This window comes from Dama dama, chromosome 10 (assembly GCF_033118175.1).
Source record: "Dama dama isolate Ldn47 chromosome 10, ASM3311817v1, whole genome shotgun sequence".
Taxonomy (NCBI): Eukaryota; Metazoa; Chordata; class Mammalia; order Artiodactyla; family Cervidae; genus Dama; species Dama dama.
This window is the reverse complement of record NC_083690.1, coordinates 36,419,074-36,437,749: the sequence shown is the minus strand read 5'-3', so window position 1 is coordinate 36,437,749 and position 18,676 is coordinate 36,419,074. Positions and strand designations below refer to the sequence as shown.

The 18,676-nt window shown below is 56.4% G+C and overlaps 1 protein-coding gene across 1 annotated transcript in view; it reads left to right on the top strand.

Annotated features, from left to right (window-relative positions):
• Window positions 1-18,676, top strand: part of ZAN (zonadhesin) — a 38,210-nt gene that overhangs the window by 14,588 nt on the left and 4,946 nt on the right. The window contains 26 exon segments of the mRNA XM_061152364.1: window positions 148-293; window positions 1,132-1,275; window positions 1,632-1,739; window positions 1,858-2,027; window positions 3,065-3,267; window positions 4,547-4,688; window positions 4,963-5,210; window positions 5,437-5,617; window positions 5,863-5,974; window positions 6,366-6,460; window positions 6,768-6,944; window positions 8,448-8,656; window positions 8,918-9,062; window positions 9,355-9,599; window positions 9,691-9,855; window positions 10,057-10,181; window positions 10,496-10,788; window positions 13,918-14,129; window positions 14,584-14,725; window positions 15,062-15,309; window positions 16,364-16,493; window positions 16,679-16,853; window positions 17,149-17,325; window positions 17,565-17,704; window positions 18,073-18,227; window positions 18,229-18,511. Of these exon segments, the coding sequence (XP_061008347.1) occupies window positions 148-293; window positions 1,132-1,275; window positions 1,632-1,739; window positions 1,858-2,027; window positions 3,065-3,267; window positions 4,547-4,688; window positions 4,963-5,210; window positions 5,437-5,617; window positions 5,863-5,974; window positions 6,366-6,460; window positions 6,768-6,944; window positions 8,448-8,656; window positions 8,918-9,062; window positions 9,355-9,599; window positions 9,691-9,855; window positions 10,057-10,181; window positions 10,496-10,788; window positions 13,918-14,129; window positions 14,584-14,725; window positions 15,062-15,309; window positions 16,364-16,493; window positions 16,679-16,853; window positions 17,149-17,325; window positions 17,565-17,704; window positions 18,073-18,227; window positions 18,229-18,511 (4,570 nt within the window).

Sequence of the window (18,676 nt, the reverse complement as noted above, 5' to 3'; positions counted from 1 at the left end):
ATCCGCCCAGCTCCTCCGGAGCGTTCCGTGTGGAGCCGAAGAGGTCACGAGCGTGGCGTGGGCTTGTGAGAGTCAGCTGGGGGGGGTCCTTCTTGACCCCCGGATCTGTCTCATCTCCTCCCTCGGCCCCCCCTCCCCGCCTTCCAGGTTGGGGGTCAGCGAGTCACCCTCCCAGCCATACCTTCTGAAGGCGTCTTCTTGACTCCAAGCGGGCGGTTTGTGCAGCTGCAGACGGCGTTCGGCCTGCGGGTGAGATGGGACGGTGACCAGCAGCTGTATGTGCGTGTGCCCAGGTGAGGGGGCGACCCAGGGAGGCAGCTGCCACCCCTGCCACTCTGCCCCTCCCTCCCTCTCGGGCTCTCCCACCCCCCTTCCCCTGCCATCCCCCGGCGTTCATTCTCAGTTGTGGGTAGGAAACACCTAGCTCCACCGGCAGGCCTCCTTTTGGTTGCAGAGGGGGAGGAAATGCTTTCAGGGCCGTGGGATAATAGCAGGATATATACACAAGGCTTCGGGAATGTTCTAGAAGGAGTTGCTAATGAGCCATGGGAGCCTTCAAAACAGTGGTCTCTTGACTGCAGTCTTCACGGATGAGTAGATTCCCCAGATGTCCAAACAAGGGAAAGAAAGACTTGACAGAAATAGTGGAGGCTTCCCTGGTGGTCCAGTTGTTAAGACTTTGCGCTTCCAATGCATGGGGCACAGGTTCGATCCCTGGTTGGGGGACTGAGATCCTGCATGCAGCTTGGTACAGGCGAAAAATTAAAAAAAAAAATTTTTTTTTTTTTCAGTAAAAAGAAGAAATAGGGAATAGTAATTGCAAGGGATTGCAAGTAATTGCAAGACATTCCAAAAGTGGAATGTCTTAGGGCCAGCAAGAAGTGTGCCATGACTGGAAGATGGGGTGTGAGCAGAAGACTGGGAGGAGTGGAGACGTGAAGATGGCTTAAGGGCGAGAGCTTGAGGTCCCCTGGCCTGGTGCCTGGCGTGGAGCTCTGGTTCCCTGTCTGCACCTCTTGGTCCGCAGCCCGCCTGGTGCCCATGGCCTCCCCCGCCCCCCGCCCCTCTGTGGTCCCTCAGATGATGGAGACCCTTACTCTCCACTAACACCCTTCCTTCCCCGGCCCGCAGCACCTTCTCCAGCAAACTCTGCGGTTTCTGTGGCAACTATGATGGCGACAGTAGCAACGACAACCAGAAGCCGGATGGCAGGCCAGCACAAGATGAGAAGGAGCTGGGTAACAGCTGGCAGACCTCGGAGGATGAGGACCAGGCGTGAGGACCTCCCCGCCCCCGACTTCGCTCCCCTGCTCCTTTGCCCCTTCGAGGAACCAAGCACCCTGACCGGCATCGCTCCTGTTCTGCCCTCTCTGTATGCCCCCACGTCTGTCTTTCTCCTGGATTTGGTTCCCTGCAAAGTTCACTGCCACCACGTTCACCCCACCCTCACCATCAGTGGTCCCCAGGCGATTCTGAACAGCCCGCCTCCTGCTTGCGGGCCCCGTTTTCCCACCTCTTGGCGTTCAGATGTTGTCCACTAGGGGGCGTCGAGAGCGGGGAGACTGCCCGGGCAGGGCGGGGATGAAGGCGAGCCTCGGTCCTTAAGGCTTGTGGGGGTGAGTCTCTTCCAGGTGCCAGGAGAATCAAGCGTCTCTCCCATCTTGCAATACTGACCTGAAGAACACACTGTCGGGGCCGGAGTACTGCGGACGGCTCGCGGTCGATTACGGAGCCTTTCAGTACATAGTTGGGGGGGGGGGGGGGGCAGGGAGCAGGAGGGGCCGTGCCCGGGCCCATCAAAATGGGAGGAACGAGGTTCCGTCCTCTCATCCCTTCTGACCTGGCCTCTCTCCCTAGGGCCTGCCTGCCTCACCTCAAGGTCTCTTCCTTCTACGACAACTGCATGCTTGACATGTGCAACTTCCAGGGGCTGCAGCAGATACTGTGTGCCCACATGTCGGCCTTGACTGAGACCTGCCAGGAGGCCGGCTATGCGGTGAAGCCCTGGAGGGGACCCCAGTTCTGCCGTGAGTCGTGCGAAGATGCGGGGCCCCTTTCTTCACGCACACGTCAGAGGACTGGGGGCTTCTGAGAGTGGTGGCACAGGCCGGGGGGTTGGGGGCAGCACCCGGTGTAACCCCTTCACCCCTACACAAGGACCAGGAAATCCGCAGAGTCGGAAACCTCCCCTGAGAAAATCACACGGTCACCTGCACACTCAGGAAGGCTTCCTGGGATTTCCTCCCAGCTGTGGATTTTCCAGGCAGTATTTTCACTCTAGGGCTTCCCTGATGACTCAGACGGTAAAGAGTCCACCTGCAATGCAGGAGACCTGGGTTTGATCCCTGGGTCTGGAAGATCCCCTGGAGAAGGGAATGGCAACCCACTCCAGTGTTCTTGCCTGGAGATTCCCATGGACAGACGAGTCTGGTGGGCTACAGTCCATGGGGTCACAAAGAGTCAGACAGACACGACTTAATGACTCAACAGCAACATTTCCACCCTGGGTTCAGCTTGGTTTTGTTACGTCTGATCGGGCCCGGAGTACACTCTGACCTTTTTTATTTCTGTTAAAGTCTTAATTAAAGTTCTTTGGGAAAATATTTTTTAAAAAAAAAGAGAGAAAAAGAAAGCCCTCCCAACAACCTGAGGATGTGGGTGTGAGAGCAATGCACCCCAGGTGGAGTGGTATACACGTAAAATGCGGACTGGTGGGTAAGAGGGTGCCCCACAGCCCGCAGTCCGGCCCAGCTCCCTGGGGGGCCTGCTTGAACGCCTGGGTGGGGCCACATGGGTTCTGACTGCTCCCCTGGGGCCTGCCTACACGGCAGAGCTGCTGAGGCTCCTGGTGGGTCTGCTCCTGTGGTCCTGCCTCTTGGCACCTCCCTGCAGGGCCCCCTCCTGGCCCAGGAGGTGGAGGCTGAGTTTCTTGGTGGTTTCTCCCAGTTCCTCTCTTCTGGAGATCGGGCTGAAGCCTCTGGCCATGGGCCTTCTGAGCTCTAGGCTGGGAACTACCTCTTTCGTCTTCTCCCCACCCTGCCTCACCTGTGCTCCCCTCCACCAGCGCTGGCCTGCCCACCCAACAGCAGATACACCCTGTGTGCCAAGCTGTGCCCTGATACCTGCCATTCCACGTTCTCGGGCATGGCCTGCCAGAACCGCTGCGTGGAGGGCTGTGAGTGCAACCAGGGCTTCGTCCTCAGCGGGCTCCAGTGCGTCCCCCAGTCTGAGTGTGGCTGCCTCGACCCCACGGCCGGCTACTTCAAGGTGAACCGCCGGGGCTGGGCCTTTCTCAGTGCTGCAGCCAGAAGGCACTTGTGCGGGTTCTGAAGTCTCTGCCCAGCTTGTGGGCAGGAGACAGGAGACTGGGGGTGGGGGGAGGGGTAGGAGGAGGGCTTAGGTCTAATTCCCCATTTTCTTTCTTCAATTCCAGTACTTTACACCAGAGTCAGCCCAGTCCCCAGCAGAACCTGGGACCCCCAGTTCTCTCCCCTCCCGTCTCCCCTGCCCATCACATCCCTGAGTCACTTCCCTTGTTTCTCATTCTCTGAAGGCCCAGGCGTTTCTGTGTCTCACCCGCACTCTCTCTCCTACGGAGGGTCTCTTTCTCAGTCGCTACCTGGACCCCATCTGAACCATCTTCTCAGAGGCAGTGCTTGAGGCTGGCCCTGGTCCGTGAAACTTCTCTCTTCCTTCTTTGCAAGGCCTGAGGATGAGGTCCATCCAAGCCTTCCACCACCTGATATCCACAGGGCTCTCCCCTACTCAGCGCCGCGTTCCAGGCTGGCCCCCAGAACACTCCTTATCCGCATTTTACTCTTTCAATTTCACCTTCTTTGCAGCCCCCTTTCCCCTGCTCGGCCTCCCAGGCACCACCCGGGTTAGCCACCTTCTCCTCCTTTGAGGTCCTGTTGAAATGCTGCCTCCTCCTTGAAGCCCTCCTGATGGCACCCTGATAAGCATCCCTAAACTCTTGCAGCACGTGCCAATGGCAGGAAACACCCTGGTCACCTCTGGGTGCATAACGGGCTGGGGCATGGGATCTGTTTGTTTACGTGTTGACTGTCCCCTCTGGACTGTGAGTTCTGTTAGGGCAGGGGCATCGTCCATCTGGTTCATTACTGAATTCCTGACGCCTGGCACAAGGCAGATGATAACTATATGTTGAAATAGTGGACAGACAAATAATGGAGTGACTGAATGAATGAGCGAATGCCAGAGTTTTGCAACTAAGCCTGGAGTTTTGGGATGACACGAATGCTTCCCAATGAGCAGGCAGTGATCTGAATAGCAGAGCTAAATGACTTCCTCTTTTAAAAATCATGTCTATTCATGGTGGCACGCTGACTCTCTAGTGGGGCCCGTACTCCAGTGTCTGCAGGCTTTGTGGTTGCTACACACAGGCTCCATTGCTTTGCCACATGTGGGATCTCTGTTTCCTGAACTGGGATCGAACCTGCATCTCTCTCCTGCATTGCAAGGCAGATTCTTAACCACTGGACCATCAGGGAAGTCCCGACGAGGGGACAACTTCTTTTCCTTCCAGATAGGGGAGCGGTGGTTCAAGCCAGGCTGCAGACGGCTCTGCATCTGTGAGGGCACCAACAGAACTCGCTGCGTGCCATGGCAGTGCCAGGCCCAGGAGACGTGTGGTCGGCAGGATGGCACCTATGGTTGCCACCCTCAAGGTGAGCCTGGGGGCTGCCCAAGCGACCTTGAGCGGAGGCATGGTCCTGTCCTAAAGCAGAGAGCTGGGGTTTAACCAGGGGCTGGGAGGTGATTGCCCGGAGCCAAAACAACGCCTTTAAGAACCCAGACAGGGAGGCTGCAGCAGTCCCTGATCTTGACCTCTCCACGCCTCACCGACCACCTGGATGAGCTGTGGGTACCATCACCACATGGACTCGCCCAGATGGCAGATCAAGGTGAGTGCATCTCCGAACGCCGTCTCCTCATGCCCAGGGTCGGCCACCTGCACTGTCTGGGGGGACCCCCACTACCTGACATTCGATGGAGCCCTGCATCACTTCATGGGCACCTGCACCTACATCCTCACCCGGCCTTGCTTGTTGAAGTCCCTGGAGAATTACTTCTTTGTGAGTGCCACCAACGAGTTCCGCGGTGGAAACTTGGAGGCCTCCTACGTCAAAGCCGTCCAAGTGCAGGCCTTCGGCATCAGAGTCTGGATGCTCAAAGGCCGCAAGGTTATGGTGCGTGCCTCCGCCTGCCTCCCTGTCCCCACCCCCAGCCCACGTGGCATCTCTCTTCCCTTCCCCCTTGCCTGTAGTTACAGCTGTCCGGCAGACACCGAAACCCCAGTTTCTGAGACACACCCACCATCCCCCGGCTCCCAACCCCCGCTTGCTCCCTGGTCTCTTCCCCGTTGTTATCCTGTCCCCGGAGCCTTTCCCAACCTCGTCCTCCCTACCTCTGCAGCTGGACGGTCGCCAGGTGGCTCTGCCCCTGTGGTTTGCACACAGCCGGATGACCGTGAGGTCCAGTGGCTCCTTTATCCTCCTCTACACGGACTTCGGGCTTCAAGTTCGCTACGACGGGTACCACCTGGTGGAAGTGACCGCTCCCTCCTCCTATGCTGGGCGGCTCTGTGGGATGTGTGGTGAGTTCCCTGGGAACATGCAGGTGGAGCCAGGGCCACGGGCAACCCGAGCCTCTCAGGGGTCTTGTTCATCCACACGGGAACATGTGCTTGGCAATCTGTTACTCGGTTGAAGGCGTTGTGTGTGAGGGTGGGCGTGAGGGGAAGCCGAAGATGAAGGAAGAGAAAAGGCTTCTCTTGGAGAGAGGGTGGCCTCTTGGTCCTGGGACCGAGCCTGCGGCCTCTCTGACGGCTCGGTCCCCCAGGGAACTACAACAACAACAGCCTGGACGATAATCTGCAGCCTGATAAGAGACCTGCTGTCAACTCCGTGCGCCTGGGGGCCTCCTGGAAGCTAAATGAGTTATCTGAATCTGGGTGAGCTGGGAATGGGGAGAGCGGGGAGCTGGACCCGGGCAGGGAGCTGGGTCAGGGCAGGTGGGGAAGCCTTGGCAGGCAGCCTGGTGGTATCCCCAGTCTCTCCTGGAATTGATGGAAGGTTGTTCTGACCTCCCATACTCCTGCCTGCTGATTTCTCCCGGGCTTCCTGACCTGTCTCTGGGGAAGTCCACCCTGAGATCTAACCTTTCTCCTTCCTGCTGCATCTGCTGACCTTACCACTCAAGGCCCTCACTCTGTTCTCTCCCACGCTGGTTCCCCTCCCCGCTTCCCTCTCCATGTCTTCTGGGAAGACATGGCTTTTCTCCATGGCTTTTGGGAAGTGTCCTCTGATCCTAAGTCCCTGTCCCTTCCCCTCCTCCTCTGTTAGCTGCTTTGCTGCAGACGCCAGGCCCCCCAGGTGCCTGGAAAAGAATGCAACTGACCCCTGGAGTAAGAACTGTGATATCTTAGTGAATCCTCAGGGTAAGCCACGCAAGGGCCCCTGTTTGCTCCTCCCCCCCCAACCCCCCGGGACAGGAGACAGAGGAGGGGGCTGATCATTGAGGGAGGGAGGAAAGGTGAGACAGGAAATAGAGACAGCAAAGGGGACGCGAAGGCAATGGTCACCTGGGGGTGCCGATGGATCTGTGGGGTTTTTTTGCATCTCGGGCAGTAGGTTCTTAATAATCACGGGTTTGGATGGAAGTGGATGTAGACTTTGCCCCAGAGCAGCCTCATGGTTCCGCTTCCTCTCAAGGGTCACTCTCCCCTGCCTTGTTTCATCCACCAGGACCCTTCTCCAAGTGCCACAGGGTGGTGGCCCCGGAGGCCAGCTTCACCAGTTGTGTGTACGGCCAGTGTGGGACCATGGGTGACGCCTTCACGCTGTGCCGCTCTCTGCAGGCCTACGCGGCCCTGTGCGCCCGCGCCGGCCAGGTCCTCGCCTGGCGGAACAGCACCTTCTGCCGTGAGTGACCCAGTGGCGTCCCCTGAGCCCCGCCCTCTCTTCCTCTCCCTCAATTCTGCTCCTCCACTCTCCCCTTCGCAGCCCGGCCCCCAGCCTGCATGGGGGTGCCCTCTGCCCCCTACTCCCCGGTCTCTCGGAGCCCAGCCCCCATCCTCCCCTCGACTCCCTCCACTGGGAGCCCCCATCTGATTTCCACCTCACCAATGGCACTAGTGGTAAAGAACCCGCCTGCCAATGCAGGAGACGTAAGAGATGCAGATAGGGACCTAAGAGACCTGGGTCAGAAGACTCCCTGGAGGAGGGCGTGGCAACCCACCTCAGTATTCTTGCCTGGAGAATCCCCATGGACAGAGCAGCCTGGTGGGCTATAGTCCACAGTGTCACAAAGAGTCAGACCTGAAGCGACTTAGCACCACCAAAAAGTTCTGAACTCATTTGGTTACTGTCTCCTTCCCATCTTCCCCAGGTCACTGCTGTGATGACCGTTCTTCCTCGTTCCCAGGAACTCATTTTGTTTTCTTAATTGTAGTAAAATATACAGAACACAAAAATTACCATTGTAACAAATTTTTAAGTGTCCAGTTCAGCAACATTAGGTGCATTCACTTTGTCATGCAACCATTATCACCATTGTTTCCAGAACTTTTTCTTCTTCCCAAACTGAAACTCTGTCCCCATTAAACACAGGTCCCCATTCCTCTCCCTCCAGCCCCTGGCAAGCACCATCTACTCTCTATCTCTATGCATTCGAGGACTCTAGAGACCTCATCTAAGTGGAATCACACAGTATTCACCTTTTTGTGACTAGCTTATCCTAGTATAATGTCCCCAAGTTTCACCCATGTTGCAGCAGGTGCCAGAATTTCCTTCTTTGTAAGGCTGAATCATATTCCACTGTATGGATGGACCCCTTTTTTTTATTAATCCTTTCATCTGACACTTCCAGGAGCACTCTTTAAAAATTTTTTTGTCCTTCTCACCTTGTGGGATCTTAGTTCCCCAGCCAGGGGTTGAACCTGTGCCCTCAGCAGTGAAAGCGAGAAGTCTCAGCCACTGAACCGCCAGGGAATTCTCTCTTAGGAATTCTTTTTTCTAAATCCATTAAAAATTTTTTAAATTAATTTATTTAATTTGGCTGCCCTGGGTCTTCATGGCTGCGCAGGTTCTTCTCTAGTTTCGGTGCTCGGGCTTCTCTTTGCGGTGGCTTCTCTCGTTGCAAAGCACCAACTCTAGGGCATTTGGACTTCAGCAGTTGCGGTGGATGGGCTCAGTAGTCATGGCCCCCAGGATCTGGAACACAGGCTCAGTAGCTGTGGTGCATGGGCTTAATTGCTCCGTGGCACGTGGGATCTTCCCGGATCAGGGATCGAACCCGTGTCTCCTGCATGGGCAGGCGGATTCTTGACCACTGGACCACCAGGAAAGCCCTTAGGAGCTCTTCAGTCCCCAAGGTCAAGAGAGCTGGAAATGACTCTTCCTTTCCACACGCAAATCTCTTCTTAGCTCTGAAGTGCCCGTCAGGCAGCACATACAGCCCCTGCGCTGACCCCTGCCCGGCCACCTGTCTCAGCCTGAGCACCCAATCGTACTGCCCTTCCTCGCTGCCCTGCGCCGAGGGCTGCGAGTGTCAGAGAGGCCACATCCTGAGCGGGACCACCTGTGTGCCCCTCGGCGAGTGTGGCTGCACCAGCCCCGGGAGCGCCTACCACCCGGTGAGAAGCCAGACTGCAAGGGGGCCTCCATGAGTTGGGGGCCAGAGGGCTCAGGCCATGCAAAGAAGTGGGGAGGGGCAGTGCTGGGGGCTGAGGAGCAAAATTCAGAAGCCTGGAGCTTGAGAAAGGCTGGCGACGGAGGCGGGTGGCCGAACGAAGCTGACCTCTTGGGGGCCCTGGGGTGCGGTGTGTCGGGGGAGGCCTCCGTCCCTCTCTAGCTTCCAAGCTTCTGTCGGCTCCGCTGATACCCGCGCCCCACAGGTCGGGGAGAGATGGTACACGGACAACACGTGTTCCCGGCTCTGCACCTGCTCCATCCACAACAACATCTCCTGCCTCCAAACCGCCTGCAAGCCTGGCCAGATGTGCTGGCCCCGCGATGGGCTGATGCGGTGCCGGGGGGCAGGTAGGAGGCCCACCGAGCGTGGAGGAGGACCTTCAGCCACCAGGACTGCCCCTCCCTCCAGGAGGGCTCCTCGGGGTTCACTCATGGCTCCCATGGCAGTTGTGAGCTTAAGATGTTATAAGTCTCTCCCGGGCCGAGTGGTACCTGCTCCACGTCCTTGGGTCTTGACTCTTTTCTTTGTCCCCTTCCCTTCTGAGGCTCCCTTTCCTCCACTTCCTTTCCTTGAAGGTGGGGAGAAGGCCTGTTCCTGCTAGAGGCTGGACCACCCCTCAGCCACCTTTCTGTCCTCCAGGGATGGGAGTGTGCCGAATCCAGGACAGGTCCCAGTACATAAGCTTTGATGGCAGTTACCATGCTGTCAGGGGCGCCTGCACTTACGTCTTGGCGAAAACATGCCACTCCACCATGGACCTGCCTTTCTTCAAGATCAGTGGCAAGAATGGGAAGCAGCAAGACCAACCCCACACTTTCTACCTCCGCACGGTCTATGTGCACGTCTTTAATTCCCTGGTCACCCTGAAGAAGGACCACGCACTGGTGAGCGGGGCGGTGGTGGGGGGAGGACATGGGCTCTGGGGACAGGGCTCTGGTCCTTCCTGCTGCTCACGGGTCCTGCCTTCCTCTCTAGATCAATGGCACATGGGTCCCCCTGCCCGCGACCTCCCAGATCCGGGGGGTCAAAGTCATTTCCAGGGACGGCTACATGGTGCTCACCATCAGCATTGGGGTGGAAGTCAAGTTTGATGGCAATGGTTTCCTAGAGATCGAAATCCCCAAAGCCTATTATGGAAAGGTGAGGAAAACACCTGGGTCACTTCGTAGGGGCGTCAGCCTGCAGGGAACAGGGTACCCAACTGGAGAGTCACTCCCCACAATGGGAAAAAGCTGCAGGGAGTGGGTGCCTTTCTCTGCGGGGTGGAAAGGGGGTGCCAACCACAAATGCCCCCTGCCATCCCTGGTGCAGAAGATCCTTCTTTCCCCTCTGCCTACCCAGACCTGTGGCATGTGTGGGAACTTCAACGGTGAGGAAGAGGATGAACTGCTGATGCCTAATGACGAGCTAGCCCCGGATGACGTCACATATGTGGACAGTTGGCAAGATAAGGAGATCGACCCAAAGTAATTATGCTCAAAGACTCTCTGCCTTGGTTTGCATAGGAACGCAAGTTGGGATTCTAGACCGGATGGCCTACCTGGGGTGGAAAGACTGGAGTGGTCCTCTATGCATATCGTTTGACAGGGGGTGGCATCTGGGTCTTCCTGTCTTGGCTTCAAAACGTTGGAGGAGACTGGGGCCATGTGGAAGGCTGGCCAGAGCCCAGGCCAGCTTCCCAGTGAAGACAGGAGGGGTTAGAGGGTGGTTTGGGAGCACCAAGTCGTTTTCACAGATGAAGCCGTGGCTGTCCCTGTGATGACCCCCTTTCCCTTCCCAGTTGCCGAGATGATGACAAGATCAAAGAAGAATCGGAGGAGGAGCCAGAAACAGCCTGCCAGCCAGCTGACCTAGAGAGAGCCCAGGAGCAATGCCGGGCAGTCTTTCAGACTCCGGGCTGGGCAAGGTGTGCCAGCCGCGTGATCCTCAGTCCCTTCTTGGTCAAATGCACCGACAGCCTCTGTGAGTTTGGAGGCCTGAGCAGCGCCCTCTGCCAGTCTCTGCAAGCCTTCTCGGCAGCCTGCCAAGCCCGGGGCATCAGGCCTCCCATCTGGAGAAACAGCAGCTTCTGCCGTGAGTGTCCCCTCCGGCCACCCCCAGACTGCTCCCAAACCTTCTTTTCATCTGTGTCTCTCTCTCTCTTTTTAAAAAATATGAGTTTGGTACTTCTTTTTAAAAAATTATTTTTATTTTTATTTATTTGATTGTACCAGGTCTTAGTTTCGGCCTGCTGGATCTTTAGCTGCAGCCTGGGGGGTCTGGGCTTCCCTGATGACTGAGACAGTAAAGAATCTGCCTGCAGTGCAGGAGACCTGGGTTCGATTCGTGGGTCGGGAAGATCCCCTGGAGGAGGGCATGGCAACCCACTCCAATATTCTTGCCTGGGGAATCCCAATGGACAAAGGAGCCTGGTGGGCTACAGCCCATGGGGTCACAAAGAGTCAGACACAACTGAACGACTAAGCGCACACACACGTGGGATCTAGTTCCCTAATCAGGGATCAAGCCCCAGCTCCCCTGCTTTGGTGCAGTGGAGTCTTAGCCACTGGACCACGGGAAGGCCCCCATCTGTGGATCTCTGAAACCTCCTCCATTCTTCTTTTTGGCATTTCTTGACCTATTTCTGGCCTCATTTTCTCTGATGTGGACCATTTACAGTAAGCTCGTAGCCGGTGCCCCCTATCACAGGATGGCACAGGCTGCTTCTCAGCACTGTCGTTCCAAAGGAAATGTGATCATGTTACACCCGTGAGCCATTGTGCCTGCAAATCTGAGCTCCTCTCTGCGATGTTTGAGATCCTGTGAGCTGTCCACCCCCAACTCCCCCTGTTACTTGTGCCCTGGCATCACCTGCAACAAACCATCATGTTCCCCACATGGGCCTCGCTTTCCCACACCCCTCCCTGCCGTCATACACACCCTTCCCTGCACCCCGAAAGTTCTTTCTTCTTCTCTCCTGGCAGATTCCAAGGCATTCTAACTCTTTCCTTTAAAAATTTTTTAAAAAATTATTATTCACGTACTATATTCTTCTACCCTTTAAAAGTATATAATTCGGGGATTTCCCTAGTGGTTCAGGGGTTAAGATTCCACTACAGGGAGTGTGGGTTCGATTCCTGCTCAGGGAACTAAGAGCCCACATGCCACATGATGCACAAAGGAAAAAAAAGTATATAATTCACAAATTTTCATTATCTTCACGAGGTTATACAACCAGCACTGCTATTTAATTTCAGAACTTAAATTTTAAAACAGTAAAGTGTTTTTTTCATATGTGCTGCATTCCTATGGTTCAAAAATTTTTTAAGTATTAAAAGATTCCCAGTGAAAAGTCTCTTTTCACCTTGACTCCAGGGGCCCAGGCCCCAGCCTGCTCTTATCCGCATCTGAGTATTTTTCCAAAAGTCTTTTCTTTCTGCACATACAAACAAATGCGAATTTATTTTCCATATTTTCTTACAAACGACAGACAGGACACAGTCGTTGGTACTTCATTATTTTTCACTTGGCTGCCCTTCCTCGTCAGATATGTAAAAAGCATCCTTACTCTCTTTTGCAAACACGTCATAATTCCTTTATCATAGTTTAACTAGTCTTCTCTTGATGGACTTCCTAGTTGTTTCCAGTCTTTGGCTATTGCAAACGGTGCTGCAATGCATAACCTTACTCAGATGCAATTTTCTGTGTGTGTGTCTCTTATCTGTAGGATAAATTCCTAGCAGTGGAATTGTTGGATCGAGGATTGTGTGGATTTATGCTTTTGAGAGATCTTGCCAAATGGCCTTCCATAGAGGTTGAGGCATTTACATTCCCACCAGCAACACATGAGACTGCCCATTTCCCCACAGCCTCGCCAACACAGAGTATTATCATGCTTTTGGATTTTTGCCAATCTGATAAGTGAAAGATAAAAAGAGTCTTAATTTGTATTTTTCCTATTATGAGTGAGGTTGTGCATTCTTTCATACATTCAGGAGCCGTTTGGATTTCCCTTCCTGTGATTTCTTCCTACCTATTCACCATTTTTCCACTGGTCTGTTGCCCTTTATTGAAATATTTTATAGATGCCCTTTGTCTGCTACAGAGAGTAGCCAGCCCTTCATTAGTGCTATGAGTCACACAGTTTTTTCCATGTCTTTTTTTTTTTCATCTCTGACTTTTTTTTCTTTTTTACCATGCAGAAATATATATATATATATGTATTTACAAGGTCAAATATAACAGTCTTTGTTTTACGGCTTCTGCATTTTGAGCCCCAGTTACAAACGCCTTCCCTACTCAGAAGTTAAAAAAATTTGCCTACATTTTGCAATTGAATGGTTTCTTTTTTTGCATATTTAAATATTTTGATCCATGGGGATGTATCCTGGTGTGTAGGGTGAGAACTCAATCAACTTCATGTTTATTTTTTCCCAGTGTTATTAAATGACCAGTCTCTTTTTCCACTGACTCAGATGTCACACTTTATATTAAATTCCCATGTGTATTTGAGTTCCTCTTTGGGCTTTTTCTCCTCTTCCACTGCTCCATTTAGCTTCATTTACTAGCAACACAATGTCGTGATCATTGAGAGTTTAAGTAGTGTTTGGATTTCTGGCAGGGACATTTAGTTTGTTTTTTTTTTTGTTTGCTTTGGTTTAGAGTTTTCCCAGCTTTTTTGGTTTGTTTATATCCTCATCTCCACTTTAATGTCATCTTTCCCTATTAAAAAAAATCCTGTTGGTATAGTTTATTGCTATCATATTAAATGTGCAGATTATCTTAGGGAGGGAATTCCTGGGCAGTCCAGTGGTTAGGACTACAGGGTGCACAGGTTCGATCCCCAGTTGGGGAGCTAAGACCCCGAATGTGGCTTGACGTGGCCTAATAACGGTAATAAAATTAATTTAGGAAGAACTGACATCTCCATGTTGTGGACTCTTGCTGTCTGTGAACGTTTCCATTTGTTTGCAATTACTTCTGCTCCAAAGGCTTTATCTAGCTCCCCCCAGCAGAATGAGTCCCTTCCTGCCCTGGGCTCCCATCACTGCCGGTGCACGGGCCAGTCACATGGTTACTGCCCAGATGCACCAGGGTCGCGCTGCGCCTGCGGCCTGACCTCCAGCTCCCACGCCAGGATGGAAGGACCATCCTCGCTCTATCCTGTCCTCGGGGCCACCACGGAGCCCACGCTCAGTCCGCGTTTCTCCCCGACCCTTCCAGCTCTGGACTGCCCCACCCACTACGTCTACACCAACTGCTTTCCCCACTGCCCCCCGACCTGTGACAACCCGGAAGGCCGGTGCAAGGGCGCCAGCGGTCCCTCCATCTGCCAGGAGGGCTGCGTCTGTGAGCCCGGCTACGTGCAAAAGCAGCGGCGGTGTGTGCCCAGGAGTCAGTGTGGCTGCCGGGACGCCCGGGGCAGAGACCTCCCCGTGAGTGGGGAATGGGAATAGGGGTGCAGGGGGGCCACTCACACACCTTCAGGATGCCGCCTTCCCCTGGCCTGTGCTGCTGCGGCTGGCCCTGGGTGTGAAGGCTGGTGGTCGGGCTGGGTGGCCTCCTGCCAGGACTGGGGTGGAGGCTGTGTGTGGCTTGGATGTGAGGACTGAGGCATGGTAGAGTGGCCTTGGTTTGAAGATCTTGGTGGTACCCCTCATGAGTCACAGTTTCCTGAGTGACCTCAGTTTCCTTATCTGGAAGATGGGCTCAGCAGTACCTCCTGAGACCCTAGCACAGTGCCTCTAGGGACAAAGGGTGGGATGGCACTGGGACTGCCTCTGGCCTGTGCCAAGTGAGCCGTCAGACCGTGGGCTTAGACTGAAGTCGTCGCGGAAAGAGCGCTGGCCCTTCCCACCTCACTCCTCGTTCTTCCCGCGGCGTCTGCAGGAGGGTAACGCCTGGTTCTCCAGCAGCTGCTCCCAGAGGTGTACCTGCAGGGCGGGAGCCATTCAGTGCCGGCCCTTCGCCTGCCCCGCGGGCTCCCAGTGCAAGACGGATGAGGACGGCAAAGAAATCTGCAAACCCCACAGTAAGGGGGCCCTCGGGAGGTGCAGTCGGGGGGCACCCAGGCTAGGGGCTCTGGGGAGAGGGGGCTGCCGACAGACAGAGGTGGGCTCTCACCGCTCACCAGCTCCCCGATCACCTGCAGATTCTCTCTGGGATCTACCTTCAGGGCCAAAAGAGGGAAGCAGGCAAGGGAGCTCCTCTCAAGCTGGGAGAGGGAGAAGGTGGACAAATCAAGTTCACGGGGAGCCGGGGGCTAAGACGGAAGGCAACAGGAGGCACCGGGGCAGGCGGGTGAGGGGCCCTGGGGCCGTTCCATCGGACCGGGCCATTCCTCCTCAGCACTGGCTCTTCTTGGCAGAGTCGGAGCGATGCACAGTTTATGGGGACCCCACTTACCGCACGTTTGATGGCCTCGGCTACCGTTTCCAGGGCCGCATGACCTACTATCTGGTCAAGACCGTGGACGTGCTCCCCAATGGGGTGGAGCCCTTCATCGTGGAGGGACGCAACAAGATGTATGCGTCTCACACCCCTGTTTTCCTGCACGAAATCATCGTGATGGTCTACGGCTACACGGTCCAGCTCCAGCACGAACTGGAGCTTGTCGTAAGACCCGGGCCAGGCAGGGTGGTTGGGGGGAGGCAGGTTGGTCCAGGAGACGCCACTGGGAGCAGGTGAAGCCAGGGCTGCCCGTTCCCTGGGAGGGTCCCGGCAGAGGCTGCCTAGTTGTAGAAATCAGAATCAGTGTTGCACTCACCTTCTTGGGAGCCCAAGGTGGGCAGGAGGATTTCAGGTAAGGTGGGGGAGAGACAGGGCAGTGGGGAGAAGGTAAGATCCAACAGCCAGTCTGAAGAAGCACCAGGGGTGCCCACCTGCCAGTTGTTTTTTGTTTTGCAAAGAAAGGGGCTGCAACAGGAGCAGACCTCAGAGAGGCTTTTGGCGTTCGGGATAGTAAAGCTTCCTGGGGTGTCCTGTTCTCGGGAATGATGGAACCGCAAGGTGCGGAGAAGCGGAGCCGAAAACAGCAAAGAGTCACCTTTTAAAATATAATTGTATTTATTCATTTAGTTGTGGCTGCACTGGGTCCTCGTTGCTGCACACGGGCTTTCTCTAGTTGCGGTGAGCGGGGCTACTGCTCGTTGCGGCACTCAGGTGTCTCATTGCGGTGGCTTCTCTTGTTGCAGAGCACAGCCTCCGGGAGCTCGGGCTTCAGTAGCTGCCGCACATGAACGCGGTAGCCACGGCTCCCGGGCTCTAGAGCCCAGGCTCACTAGCTGTGGCGCACAGGCTCGGTCGCTCCGTGGTGTGTGAGATCTTCCCAGACCAGGAATTGAACCCACGTGACGCTCGTGGTAAAGAACTTGCTTGCCAGTGCAGGTAGACATAAGAGACATGGGTTCGATCCCTGGGTCAGGAAGATCCCCTGGAGAAGGGCATGGCAACCCACTCCAGTATTCTTGGCCTGGAGAATCCCATGGACAGAGGAGCCTGGTGGGCTGCAGTCCACGGGGTCGCACAGAGTCGGACACGACGGAAGCAACTTGGCACGCACGCACGCACTCCTGCATTGGCAGGTGAATTCTTTACCACTGAGCCACTGGGGAAGCCTGAGAGTCACCTTGATTCAGGCTTCCCTGCGGCTCCCATCTGCCTCCTCCAGGTCAACGGTCAGAAGGTGACCGCCCCCTATGAGCCCGTCGACCAGCTGCGGGTCTCCCTACGAAGTGATCGCCTGTTCGTGATCACAGACTTTGAACTGGTGGTCAGCTTCAACGGAAAGAACAACGCAGGTGCCTGAGCATGGGAACCAGAGGGCCAAAGGGAACGTTCCTGGGAAGTGGGACAGGCTGGGCTCCGTGAGAGGGACCCCTGCCTGCGAGCAAGGCCTCAAGCTCCAGGAGATGACCCAGGAGGGGTGGGGCGGGACGAGGTGTGGCGTGGGGGGGTCTCACTCCTGGGCCCCCTCCTCCCACAGTGATCTCCCTGCCTGTCACTTACCGGAAGCTCGTGCTCGGCCTGTGCGGCAACTGCGACCAGAACAAGAGGAATGACTTTATGCTGCCCAATGGGGCTGTCACCCAGAACCTCCTTGCTTTTGGCAACAGTTGGGAGGTAAAGATGACCGAGGGAAGCTTCCCCCGCGTCTCAAGGTGAGAGGGCTGGGGCTCAAAGCAGGGAGGCCCTGACCCGGGCGGTAGCGGGTGCGGCCGGCCAGAGTGGGCATGAGTGCCAAGCTAAAATCTGTCCACACAAGCTCACCTGCACTTGCTCAGCAGAGGAGGAGCCCCCAGGCCGAGGGCTCAGATGGGCCTGATTCTTCTCATCCCGTCACATCTTACCTCTCCCACTGACTGCGGGGCACCGGCCCTGTGGATCCCAGCCTGTGCCCGGGCCCTCCCCTCCCCGGTGGTGGGCTTCACCTGTGTCTTCACTGTCTCTGCCCAGGGCTGTACATGAGGAGGAGGTGAAGGAAGAAGCGGCGCTAGGCTTTCGTGGTATGTCGGGATGCCACCCGGAGGAGCTGCAGCTCATCAACCGCACCCAGGCGTGTGGGGTGCTGGTGGACCCCGAGGGGCCCTTTGCTGCCTGTCACCAGACTGTGGCCCCCGAGCCCTTCCTGGAGTGAGTCGGGGACCCGAGACCCTGTATCCAGCTCCTCGGCTTGTTCTCTGACTGGCTGTCTGTTGGGCACAATTCTGTCCGTAGTACCTTGTCACACGCACGCACACACGCACACACATCCCCACAGCACGCCGGCCCACTTTCCGATGGGGCTTCCAGGGCCTCTTCTGCAGGTCTGGGCCTCCTGGCCTCCCTCCCCGTCTCTGACAGCCCCCCACCTGTCCCTGCCATCCCCCCAGGCACTGTGTGTCTGACCTGTGTGCCGCCCGCGACCCCAAGGAGCAGGAGGAGCTGCGTTGCCAGGTCCTCAGCGGGTACGCCATCATCTGCCAGGAGGCGGGCGCCACCCCGGCCAGCTGGCGGGACCACACCCACTGCGGTGAGGCCCTGACCTGCCCCAGCAGCTGGCCCCTGACCCCCTCGGCTCTTTCCACCCCCTGTTCCTCTCTGGGCCTCCACTGCTGCCCCCACCTTGGCTTTCTGTCTTGGTTCCCCCGGGCCTACTCTCCCCCTTGTCAACGTCCTCCCAACGGAACCCCTTCTCTGCCCTCACCCCCGTCACCCCTTCCCCCTCCTTTCTGCCAAGGCCCACCTTTGATCCTCCTCATGAGCTAGTGTCACAGACTAAAAGACTCACGAAGCTGGTCCTCCCCGCCTCTCGCAAGCTCTGTGCTCTGTTGGGTGACCTTCTACCTGGGGGGCCTGCCCCTGCTCAGCCACCTTCTGACTATGACTGTGTCCCCGCAGCCTTGTCATGTCCAGCCAACACGGTCTACCAGAGCTGTATGACCCCCTGCCCGGCCTCCTGTGCCACGCTGGCAGCCCCCCGGGGCTGCACGGGCCCCTGTGTGGAGGGCTGCGCCAGCCTCCCGGGCTACGTCTACAGCGGAGCCCAGAGCCTCCCCCTGGCCCACTGCGGCTGCACGGACAACGGCATCTACTACCAGGTCTGGAATCGGGAGGCCCCGGGGGAGTGCAGGCGCGAAAGGACAGACCGCCCTGGAGGCCAGGCAGACCCCCCGCTTCCCGGGCCTTCTCCGTCTCCAGCAGGGTGACGGCTTCGTGAACGACGACTGCTCCCAGCGCTGCACCTGTGCGCGCACAGGGCTCCTGCTATGTGAGCCCCTCGGCTGCAGCCCTGGGGAGGTCTGCACCGTGGGGAACCTCACTCGTGGCTGCTTCCGAGGTGAGCCGGACGGGCCCTTGGCGTTCAGCTGCCCTGATCCCCTGCGGGGGCAGGGGAAGGGGGAAGTCCCTGGACCCGGAACAAACCAGCTCTCCCAGTCCTGTCCCTGGGACGACCCCACCTCATCAAGGTCAGGACGCTCCTGCCATTTCATCTTCCTCTCTC